Source organism: Lepisosteus oculatus, chromosome 22 (assembly GCF_040954835.1).
Source record: "Lepisosteus oculatus isolate fLepOcu1 chromosome 22, fLepOcu1.hap2, whole genome shotgun sequence".
Lineage (NCBI taxonomy): Eukaryota > Metazoa > Chordata > Actinopteri > Semionotiformes > Lepisosteidae > Lepisosteus > Lepisosteus oculatus.
Genome location: NC_090717.1, coordinates 5439799 through 5452704, shown reverse-complemented (window position 1 = coordinate 5452704; position 12906 = coordinate 5439799). Strand labels below are relative to the sequence as shown.

Below are 12906 nucleotides of genomic sequence, written 5' to 3'. Positions count from 1 at the left end.
TGGGATCAGCTGTGTCAGTCTGTATCATTGACCAAGAGCTGAATTCTTGTACGAAGTTGTCAGTTTGCAGGGTGATCTGTCACTGTCCTCATATATGGCCATTAACTCTGGTGAGGACACAAGGTCACACACAAGCAGCAGAAATGAAGGCTTCTTCACAGACCTTGTGGGCTTATTCTCCATGGCAGAGCAAGGATCTTGGCTATGTGGAAGAGCCACAGTGTAGGACTGCTTGTCCTCCAGATGAAGAGGAGGTTTAAGAACCTTGTTCCTCTTACTGGGTAGAGAGCTCAGGATCCACCCAGGATACACTGAAGGGTCTTTCTGTCAGCAGACCTGGGAATGCTTAGGATTTTCCCCAGACAGGGCTAAAGTCTGCTGCACAGTCCAAAAATGTCTGGATGTCCCTATTTGACATGTGACAGTTGAAACCCTGACCAGGGAAAAGGACAGAACATAAACGGATCAATATATCTTTTACATTTAAATTTAATTTTGATTACTACTGTACGTTTACAAACAACAATGCATACTAAACAGCAGAAAAAACAAATAAGAAGTACTGTATATAACCTAAGACTGACTTTAGCATTCTTAGAGATTGAATTAGAGATGGCACACAATAAGCATAGTCATTGGTACCAGATATTGGTATATGAATCAGATTATAATTTTTCATCATCAGGGTAGAAATAACAAAAAGCTATGTCTTCTAGGGACAAACATTTCACCTTTCTGCATTCTTTGGGGTCAGACGTGAAGGCATCATCAGTGGGAATTCAACAGATTTTAAGGGATTGTAAAGAACTCAAGTAATAATTAACACTTTTCCCTGAAAATAAAATTGATTGTGCAACTCGGCGATGATTAGTTGAAACATAAACTCTAAAATTAGAATCGCGGCAGTCACTTGACTATCCGACAATGAGTTCTTTGTGGCCGAATGTAAAAGCTTAGAAAATAAAAATTCTCTGGTGTTTGGAAAAGCTTTAAAAAGCAATTTAGATCAAAAGCACCCGTGATCACTTTAAACAGGATGTGACAGAAAATATTTGGTTGATCAAATACGGTTCACTTGATAAATCTTATCTATAGATACATCATTTACACCAAGAAATGCGACGTTACGGACACTGAAAAGGAGTCACCGTTTCAACTAGCGACCTGGTAACGATGCAAATGTCCCTGGACTAATCCAATTAACCCAAGAAAGTCAACACGTGCGTATTATGGATGGGTGTTAAACACGTGGGTCACTAAATCACATTCTAGGTACCGTAGTTTTGCGGTGACATTGATACTGTTGTTGAACTTTTCAGTTCTTGGTGCAGGCTATGAAAAGCAACTACAGCTAGTTACACTAGAGCAAACAGCTATCCCCTACAAGAATGCCCTTCTTACATTGTTATAGACTCTACCACCCCCTCCCCTCACTAAGAAGTTGAAAAATATCAAAGGCGCATTGTACACATGAACATTCAACAGGTCAATCATCCGCAAATACAGAAAAAGGTGGAGTTATAAAACTTTCAAAACTCTTGTACAGTACTTGACACGCTACTTTAAAGACTGCACATTTAACATGGATAGATCCGATGAAAGTGCCAATGCTACACAAATAAAGAAAGAGGTAAATGCAGATTTTCACTACCATGAAATTCACCTCTTTTAAATGAATGATTTTGTGAACTCTGCAGGAAATTGTGGGCATAGCGGAAGAATAATGCATTTACTACGCTGCAGTTAGTATCTGTAACACTTTCATTTTCTGGTAGGTCATTCATTTTCTTATATACAGTATACTGTATCATAGTTCAAATTGATTTTCTGCAGCACACGAGGATCTTCCCTTGAACTACAGCTGGGTAATTGTGCTCCGCTTCGGTATATCTTGAAGACATGTCCTCTGTTTGAAAAGAGGTTCCTTTGCCTGCTGCTGAGAGCAGTTTATTCGCTACGGACAACCTCTATGGCTTTAAGAACATCGATTCAGATATTCGAGGTTGATTCAAGTTCTAAGAAATAAGCATACCCATACTGTGTTGGAGGTTTAAAAATTACAGAATGAACAAAGACAGAAGTGAAACGGAATACGAGCCTTTGCTTAAAGAGCTTAAAACCCGAAAGAAGTTCCGGGTAAGTAAATAAAAAACAACAATATTCTTACAAATTAAACCTATAATTGGAGGGAAGAGTTTATTTTTAGCAAATTATTATTATTTAAAACCTAAAACATTTGGAATGAGATGATTTTGTTCTGAGGAGGTTAAAACATCATCTCTATTTTACTGTTTTTGGTTTAAAAAACGTAAAATGTTATTTTAATTTATTAAATGGGTTACATGTAACGTTTTTGACAGTTCTGTTGAGAGATTGTAGACATAAATCATCATGCGACACAAAAATAACTTTTTTTTTCTAGTTCTGTTATCTCTCATTGAATAATATTCGAAGTACGTCGGAACATACTAAAATGAAATACTGTATATAATAACTACAACCGAGAATGGCATAATCAACTCCTGCATCAATTTACAGTACATTGGGAATCTAAGAACAATTGTCGCGATTTTATTGTAGTTGTATAAGTCTCCAAGTTAGGGTTTGATATTTTTGTTTTGTGCAATACAGTACAAATACAGTATTTGTAATGCTGACATTATCCTTTACTGATGATGTGCATGAAAAATATCTGGCCTGGTTTTTACCGAGCAATTTAAGATGAATCGTGCTCTTGAGGCTTAGCGCTTTCAAAAGATAAAATGGTTTCACTAGCCATTAACAGATATTAGAATTGGACAGCCCAATAATTTAAGTCCAATAGGTTACTCATTTTTAAGTTGCAGACACTTATTTTTGGACAATACTGTGTATGACATTTTTGGTTACAGAATTAACCTAACAGGTACAAACTCATTCTGTTAATGATTTGCTTAAAAGCAACATTTCATCATTTCATAAGAGTAAATGTCACTGATGCTGATCCCCAAATGCACTTTTGCTTTGTCACCCACTATGCCACCTACAGCAGTAGTTTTAGAGGCTGCTAGGACCCTTTTTTTTTCTCCCAAAACAGCTTTTTATCTCCCGGAACCACCACAGCACCCACAGACCAGACAAGACAGTTTTCTAACATATTTCCCCCTTGTATTACAGTCTATGAATCTGCCTGTTGCATAAAGCATCCTCTGAACGCAGTTTCTGTAACTGACTATCCAACACTCAGAACACATAACTTATCCAGCAGAGACCCTCCCTCACAGAACGTACAGGAACCCTATGGACCCCAGTTACCAAAAGCAAAGTCCAAAAGGAAAGGCCCAGCAGTGTTATTCCCCCGAATACAGCTCCGGTGGCTGAATTGGCCTCTTTCCGCCACAGTGAAGAAACTGTAGATTTAGGTGTCCTCTTCACTCATGGCTGTCCTGAACATTGTGGTCGCTGATGCCCCTCCCATCACTGAGTTCACTCTGAGTCCAGGGGAGGATGACAGTGCTGGTATCCGAATCCTCCCGTGGTTGCTGTGGCGCAAACCATGTTTCCTCCAGCTTCTGCTCTGTCTGGGTGCTCTGTCAGCGGGGCTTTTGAACTCTCCCCTCACCGTGGCTCAGGACCTGTTTTCTTGGGGAAGTGTCCCTTTGATGTCTTGGGTTTGAGTAAATCTAGCGGGTCAGGGCTCCTTGATCAACTGCAGGATGGTATACAGATGGCCAGATGTACTGAACCCTATTCTAGAGCCCCTCTCTCTGTCTGAGGCCCGGGTCGGCCTGTCTTGCAACCTCGCATGTTCCTTCTGAACTGTGTGGTAATTTAAGAGTATCTGCACAAGGCGCTTTAATGTAAAGCCCCAGAACAAGAAGAGATGAATTTAGGTCCCTCATGGAGACACTGGCCATTCTATGAAGACTTCATGTTATAATAGTCCTGGACAGCAGGTGCCCAAATGCCCACTTTTGCCTTCTGTAACACTAACCGTTGTCTGACTAATTAATTTCAAGCCCAAACTAAAATCCGCTGCTTGTCGCGTGTACACAACTATTTTACGTTTATCCTTTAAGATCAAACTCATGGTGGAGAAGCCTCATTGGTGAATCATTAACCCAGGAAAGTAAGGGGGTATTTAAGAGGCTGTTATACGTTAGGAAATGAATTTGCCATTTGAAAAGATTTGAAATCTGAAAGCAGAAGCTATGAATGACATGAATTACTTTGTTGAAGATTAACACACTTATTGCATATTATTGGTTGCAGTTTCCTAATAAAACACTTCTACTGGCTGTTTGTGCAGCTTGCATTGGAGGGACCTTTCAGTATGGATACAATATATCGATCATTAATTCCCCCACTAAGGTGAGTGCCCATTCACAGATATTCATGAGTGCATTGGATTGTGAGCATGGAGGATTGGGGACTGTTGTGCTGTTTTTGTACATATGAATTGAGCATTTTTGCAGTCTCTTTATCTCAATGTCTGGCAAATGGACATATTACTGGCCATGTACAATTAGGTATTTGAAGTATAAACAATAACTGTTTACACATTCATTATAAATGAATAGTCTTACTGTTTCAGTTGTTTATTTTTAGGTAGAAAAAAACAAGCATGCACATCATTGCATAAAATAATTAATAGTTTAATAAGTAAGAACAATGCAGCCTTTGGTGGATACTTTATATCAAACACCTTGTGATCATCAGATACATTTAACTCTAACTCTCTTTAGAATCACTTTCGCACAGTTTGCCAGTCACATGAATAGTGAACACAAAAGAATTACAGTTATTTGGAGACATTTATCTTGAAATCACAGTCATTATGTTACCCTGGAAGAGCATTTATTTATATTGACCCCCTTAGAGATACTGTAGTTGCATGCCATTCACAGTTTATGTAATATTGCTTGAGACATACAGTAATTAAGTCGTTAACCTACATTAAGCAAAAACAGCATTTAAGGATGTAAGTATAGCACAAAAGCTTCGTTCTAAATTAGTTCGAGTGATCATTATCTAGTAGATCCTGAAAGACAACAACCTTCACTGTTTAAACAAGACATGAAACTTTGTTGAAAGTCTTCCTTGCAGCAACAATTTTTTAAAGCTTGACTTTTATCCTGCATTAAAAAATTATATTAATTAATAAATCATTAATTGAATGGAAAAGTGGAAAAGTAAACTCGCAACCTTTTGAATACTTTATGTTAAATTTGCTTATTTTTTCAAGCCTATACAGAATTTTATCAATGAGACCTGGCTGCAACGGTACAACACCTATGTAAGCAAAGAAATCTTAACACTTCTCTGGTCTTCGACTGTGTCTATTTTCACTCTTGGTGGTTTTATTGGAGCTTCTACTGGTGGAGCTCTGGCAATTAGGTATGGGAGGTGAGTATTTCCACTTCTTTTTGATTCAGTCAACTGGAGAATACCTAAAGTTAAAAATGTAATTTATAAATGTCAGCTAAGTAACTATGGGGATTTGGAATGTCTTTCAGAGAATAATAGAATAATTACAGAATTGTATGTTATACTCTTCTTTCTTAATGCATTACTATAAATCAGCTCTACACTTTTAATTTAATCTTCTCCAGATTGAATCTGGAAATTATCCTTCTGAGTCTTATTAACGGTGATCATTGTTATACGGGGCTCTTCTCTCATGACCCAAGGAGAGAGTTTGCTGCTATGCTGGCGTTGTACAGTATATAATTTAAAGAATTATAACTTGTTTTCTTTCCTTCAGAAAAGGGACTCTACTGGTAAACAACATATTTGCTTTATTAGCCTCTCTGTTAATGGGTCTGAGCCACCCCACTGGATTGTTTGAGCTTTTAATTGCTGGACGTTTTCTTATCGGGTTAAATGCAGGTAAACACTATTTTTCTCACTTTTCGTGAATTGTTCTATGAAGAGCTCTATTAGCAACAGACCAAAAAGTGAAGAACCTTCTTTTCTGTAGAGCTGATTATAAAGATTGATATATTCTGAATATTCTGCTACGAGTGACCAAGCTGGATTTGTCACCATTCTTGAGAGAATTTATAAATGTAATCCACTTTTAAAGGCTTTGTCGCATAATTCATTTAGAATGGGTGGCTATTCCTTACTATTTAACAGGGTTATTAGTGCAGTATTTTCTAGGAGAAAACGCAAAACGTTTTAGTGAATGGCTCTAAAACTGGAACTTTAAAATTAGAACATTAAAATCATGTCTTTAACACTTAAAATTATTTGATGCCACTCCTTCGAAGGTCATTTAGAAAAAAATCAACAGCAAATAAATTACCTGAAGCACAAAAACACAATAGCAGCTGGTGAAAGAGTAATATATCAATTCTTATCTCGGTTTTATGAAACTGCAATTAATTCCTAACATTTCATTGAAAAAGAGCGCAAGGTGGATGGATTTGCTTATTATGACAATGCAGAACATATATATTAATCTTGTTCTTTATTTCCCCTTGAAAGGCATTGGCATTTGTGTTCAGCCTCTGTACCTGGGAGAAATTGCACCCAGACGCCTACGTGGAGCAATGGCAATGGGCACATCTGTGTTTATCACGGGTGGCATTCTAACGGGACAGGTGATAGGGCTGAAGTAAGTACCAAACAGAATCCAAATGTCAGTTATTGGAAAATTGCTAAAAACAAAACAAAACAAAAACACAGTTAGTTTGCCTTGGGAATGACAATTTGTAAAAAGCAGTTGATCTTAGATAAGGGGATTTCTTTTTTGGCTGAATTTGACATAAATTGCTACAATCATGTAGTGTTCGATTCACTGTAAAAAAGCTTTCAGGGATGATACAAATTACTCAACTCAATTACTCAATGTAATATTTTACATTTCAGAGAGCTGCTGGGTGGAGAACAGTACTGGCCAATATTACTGTCCACCAGCTGCATTCCTGCAGTTCTGCAGTTAATTATACTGCCCTGGTTTCCTGAGAGTCCGAGGTACCTACTGATTGACAGGGGGAATGATCTTGCATGCAATAAAGGTATGTGCAGAATGGGCACTTTTCAAGTAATATTCCTTTATACTGTATATTCCTGGATGATCTTCTATGCAAGAGTACAAAGCTCAGAAATCTAATTAAATATATGATAAAACAGGCAATTACCTGTGAAAATCAGTTCTTTAATACACCTTGTAAATTCACTGATTCCAATCACACAGCATGTTTGCTAATGGTAAAAGCTAATGGGAGAAAGAGTATGTCAGAACATCAAAGAAACATAGATAATTAATAGCTTGCCTGGGTTTATACAGCACATGTACTTTGGCAGTGGATTAACTTAGATTAAAAGGAGACACGAGTAATTGAGACAAACTGACTGGTGATGCAGCACTAGTGTAATAATGGTTTTATAAAGAATTTCATACTTTTCCAACAGCTCTGAAGAGACTACATGGGTCTGAAAACTACCATGATGAGAGAGAGGACATGGAGAAAGAGAGGCTAACAGCCCTTGGGACGCAGTCAAAAAAGCCCTGGGAGCTCTTCATGGACAAAAACCTGCGTTTGCAGGTCATTACAGTCATTCTCTTGAACTCAGCCCAACAGCTCAACGGCATCAATGCTGTAAGTGAGGTGTAACTGTATTAATGGCTCTGTACAATCCAGCATGTGAATGCAAAGTCTACAGCCAGTATCTGGGCAGTGCTGCATTCCTTGTTTTCCTGTAAATGAACTGAATGTGAATGAAGTAAAAACCGAGATGTTTTTGTTCAGTCTGTATTCAGGAAATGAAAAGAAAACAAAAATTGAGCACTCTTTCTTCTGTAATACATTTTAAAAGAAATCATCTGGACCTGTTTGACTACATCTGAAAGAATTAAGGTTGAAGCAGCACTTCAGATAATACATATGTGTGTGGGTTTCTGGTGGCTTCTCATGTCTCACTTCTGTTAGGAGCGCTTCTCCAGTGATTGAAGCTGCTTTCTTACTTCAAATCCTGATGTGACGTAATGATGGGACGAGCTGAGCCTCCTGTTTGATCTTTTCTGATGTTTATTTCCCAAATTATCTTTATTCCACCCGAGTGAACAAAAACCCATTTGGATTCATTTGCTTGATCTAACTTGTCTGAAAACAAATCAGGCAAATGGGGTGCTGATGGCAAATTTTATGCTTACAAATCACTGCTTTTTTCATTCTGTTCTTCCAGTTTTCCAACACCTTATCATCATGTGTATTTCCCAAAAAACGAGAATGTGTCAATGAGCGTATTCAGGAGATTTTCTCACTCCACTCAAGATGGGTCTATTGAAGTTTTTAAATGTTTTTTCTTGGCATTTGAATGTTTTTCTGTTATTAATAACGAGGCCCCAGTTAAAGCCCTTTTGCTCACAATGGTCAAGTTGAATCTGCTTGAGCTCATATTTTGCTTTGTGTCTGATGTCTGTGAAATTTTGAAGTTACATTTGAATCGCATGAGCTTCAGTGTGCACACTCTTGGAACATCTATAAGAATCTATATTTATAACCGCTTGTTTCATGTATCTTCCATGATAGATATATTTTTATGCAAGTTACGTATTTACTCGAGCTGGGATCCCAGATGCCACAATTCCCTATGTCACAATTGGCACTGGAGCCTGTGAATGCCTTACGGCCTTGACCTGTGTAAGTAAGATCATTTCGATCATGCTGATTTGTGAACATTTATCACTGTACAAGGAATGTTTAAAACACCAACTTGCCTTACTGTGTATTTTCTTCCACTGTTCTGCAAGATTCTTTATGGAGTAACAAGGAATATAATATAAATTGACAATACTATGTTTTCTTTACACTGCATCTGTACAATAAAGGCTGAGGATGAGAGCAATTACTATTTACAGTATATTTACCAAATACTTACTGTTGGAATCTAGCTGTCCCTTATCCTATCTATCATACTGTATATCCTATCTATCTGTAAGTTTTCCTGCAAAAAATATAGAGCTGATTTGAAAACTATTCTAAAAAAAAAATAGGTCGGTACATAAACTGGGCTGAAGTTGTGAACTTGAATTTCCCCAAACAAACATCAGTGCAGAGTTAAGGATTAATATCGAAAGGGCTTAGGTAACTTGACAAAGACAATTAGGTAACTTGACTTAGAACCACCAAAAGAAAAAACAATTTGAAAGTTAAAAGCTTATTAATCAGAATAACATTGTGAAATATTTACTTTAGTGTGGCCACACATGTTATGTGAAAACCAACATTTTGGCTTTCTTGCCTGTGTGCTGTGTGCGCATGGTAGAATCGGAATGTTCTATTTTTCAGGGCATGTTGATTGACTGCCTGGGAAGAAGGGTGCTTATCATCGGGGGATATTCCCTGATGACTCTTTGGTGTATTTGCATAACAGTGTCTCTCACCTTTCAAGTAAGATGTCACACGTAATTTGTAAAATGTCAGATACAAAGTCGGTAAACTTATATCTCTAAACACAGAAGCAATGTTCTGCTTCCATGTATAACTGTCAAGACAGACACAATGTTCTGCTATTATATACTGTACTGTATATACGTATGTCTTCGAATTATTGATTTATTTTAAATTTCCCTATTTTTTCTCAAAAGAAACACAGTTATTTATAATATTTAAGTTATTCTATTCTATTGTCTGTAATTGCAGGAAGCCAGTCCATGGGTACCTTACCTGAGCATGATGTGTGTCTTTGCTTTTATCTTGAGCTTCGGCTTAGGACCAGGTATATTATTTCAAACGCACTACTTGTTTCAGTTCAGTGGAAAGTTCTGTGTTTTAAGCATGTACAGTACTTGATTATGCCTGTGGAGGTCACTGGCCTATTGAAACAACCATACACTGCTAATGTACACTGTGACATTAGTGGCCCCCCCCAGGGAAAGATGCTCCCTGTGGTCCCTTTTGTACAGTATGTGCTCCACATTTCAGTCCTTCAAAGTGCAGTTTTCTGATAGAGCTGCCTTGAATAGGCCAACTAACAAGCATTTTACATTTAGAAGATGAATTCTTTAAACGTTCTAAACATTCTGTATCTAGAATCAATAATCAATGCAACTGAGAATGGATTAAAACTGTCAGCCAGATATACAGTAGCTGGTGGTATGTAAAAACGAGCTGGGTTTTTTTTGTTGTCTCAAAATCAAAAACATGACTGCTGTTTTGTTAACTTTAATATTGTAGAAAGAATGAAATGTAAAATTTGCAGCAATCAGTACTGAACCCATTTCCCATTCTGGAGTAATGAGACCTGCTTCAAGTAGATGACTGCTATTGAAATTGTAGTGTCTGCAACAGATTGGTCTTATAAATAATGTAATTATTTAGCAATATTAAACTGCATTGAGGAAATTGTGTCTTCCATGTTGCTGTATTCACTCTTATCAGGTGGTGTGACCAACATTTTAACCACAGAGATGTTTACGCAGACAGCACGGCCTGCAGCATACATGATTGCGGGATCTGTTAACTGGATGAGTTTTTTCTTGATAGGAATGATATTTCCATTCATTGTGGTATGTTTTTATTTTATTTTTTATTTTCGTAAGTGGGCGTGTTATTAACAGGAAATATACAATATCATCAAACCCAAAACAAATGCTATGATTTTTAACTTTGGTTGTCATCCCACAGCAGTCTGTACAGAGGCTGCTCAGGTCTGTGGGTCGACTGGATTATGCTAATCCATAGCGAGTTTACACCCAATACTAACTGGGTAATGTTTTTAGGTTGACAGCACGACACATTTCACACCCAGTCTGTAACATGATTCTTTAAATTGTATGTTTTTAAATATTTCTGAATCTGATATCTGTTTATGTCCAGTAGACCTCTGTGTTGCATCAATATATTAAAGGAGGTATTTATTTTTAACTGTATTTCAAGAACATATTTGCACCTCACTTTAAGAAGAGGTTTAAATCTGCTTTCACTTAGCTTATTTAACTAACAGTTCCCAGAATACCTCATTTACCAGCTGCCAGAAATTGGAATATAAAACTTAGTCATCTGTGTCTCCCACTCAGAACAATATTCCAAATTGTTTGATGTGAAAATGATGCATAATAACTGTAAACCACCATATTAAGAATTTCATTTGCATATTTCTTTTTTGATGATCAAGACCTTTTTGTTCTCTAACTCAGATACTGTTCTTTTGTATTCTTCTTCAGAATGGCCTGCAGCAGTATTGCTTCCTGGTGTTCCTGGTTATATGTTCCCTAGTAGCACTGTACATATTCTTCATAGTTCCAGAAACCAAAAACAAAACCTTTCTTGAAATTCAAGAGGAATTTGACTCTCACAGCAGAATAAAACTCTGCAAAAGAGAGAGCATTGAAAGCAATGGGGACATACTGCTTTCACCACCACTGTGAAAAAAACTACCTACTGTAGAACTGAGTTATTGGAATTATATAGATATGATAATAAACACATCACATAATCTGTTCGCGGTTCTCAGCTGTGGATCTGAGGAAAAGGGTAACAATGTCAAGTAGTATAATTGTATTCAGTGTTTGACATGGGAAGGGATGTTGGTTAGAATAGAAAACCTTGGAAGAAAAGAGTTAATGGATTCTGTGCTCATATATCGAAATATTATATCATGATCATATACAGTATATGAGCCTTTTGCCCCATGCATCACCATAAGGATAGTAATGACTGACAAAGAGAGAACCGATAGTAATAGAACCAAAATCCTCAGCGTTCATTTTCAAGATTTTGAGACCATAACATGCCAAATTGTTATTCTGTGTATCCTTAACAGAAGCAACGATGCATGTCTGGATGTTCGGAATTGAATATACATAACTTAAACAACTGCTTAAGGTACTTAATGATGTATACTGTATGCATCTTATATACAGTATTTCTTATTCTCTTAATGAATTATAAATAATGTAGAAATGTGCATATATAAATCAAGAGTTGTCTGGTGAGATAAATACATAAACTGTTGTGACTTATACTCAGAAAACATGCTGTGGTTAACTTTCTGTTTTAAGTTATTCACACCTTTTCTATATTTTATGTAATAAACTTGTTTTCTTGTGAAGATCAACAGACTTTGGCTTTATTTTTCAAAGTATCTCACTGTGCATGAGAGGATATGGGAGTGAGGAAAGCTTAAATAAAGATAAATTGGTTAAACAAATTACATTTCCTTGCAACAATATTTTTGTTCATTTGCTAAAATACTGTAATGCTATTTTTTTTTATCTTTGGACCCCATGAAGAAAAATCTTATAACCAGTGCAGCAAAGCAATTATATTTATGCTGTTGGCACCCAATTTCAATTGCCCAACGATTGAATTGGCCTATGCCCAACACACATGATCCTTAACCTGATAAAATAAATATCTTTAGTTTTATGAGACCAACTCTGCCACTTCATAACCTTTCTGCTAACAAACAAACAAACAAACAAACAAACAAACAAACAAACAAACAAACAAACAAACAAAACAAGCAGAGGTTAACTCTAAGCTCAAAAGTGAAACAAAAAAGGAAAAACTTTTAGCTTTTAGCCAAACCTCTTGGTGGATACCCTCAAGAAACTTACCAGCTTTGGTTAAAAAAGTAAAACAGCCTTTAAAAAGATTTCAGACTGATGTGTTATGCTCAGTAAAACTATGTATGTACCAAATCTATTTAAGTCTCTGTAGCTATGGACTGCACATGTCTAATACCATTACAGAGACATTATGTAGAAAAAATAGCAATTTGCTTTTGATTTTCTGTATTGTGAAATTATTTCTTGAAATCATGAAGGCACAGTGTATATACTGATATGTAGAAAACAAATGCTTTAAAACAGCAGCAAAATATTCTTTTAATTTAGGGATTCTTCTTTACAATTAATATTGAATATCTGTAAGTAAAAACTGTTTTAACTACATACTGAGCTTAAAGAATGTA

General features: G+C 36.6%; 1 protein-coding gene across 2 annotated transcripts; it reads left to right on the top strand.

The window, feature by feature from the left end:
- The first annotated feature begins 1567 nt into the window (after window positions 1–1567).
- Window positions 1568–12044, top strand: slc2a11b (solute carrier family 2 member 11b). 2 transcript variants are annotated; one of them, XM_015366026.2, is made up of 12 exons: window positions 1568–1630; window positions 4252–4350; window positions 5225–5385; window positions 5744–5868; window positions 6469–6598; window positions 6853–7001; window positions 7399–7586; window positions 8520–8630; window positions 9279–9380; window positions 9633–9708; window positions 10371–10498; window positions 11156–12044. In XM_015366026.2, the coding sequence occupies exons 1-12, from the start codon at window positions 1583–1585 to the stop codon at window positions 11357–11359; spliced, it is 1521 nt and encodes a 506-aa protein (XP_015221512.1). In that variant the 5' UTR covers window positions 1568–1582; the 3' UTR covers window positions 11360–12044. The 2 variants fall into 2 exon arrangements, with proteins under 2 accessions (XP_015221512.1, XP_006640385.1); XM_006640322.3 differs by lacking the exon at window positions 1568–1630 and adding an exon at window positions 1790–2136.
- Window positions 12045–12906: the final 862 nt, after the last annotated feature.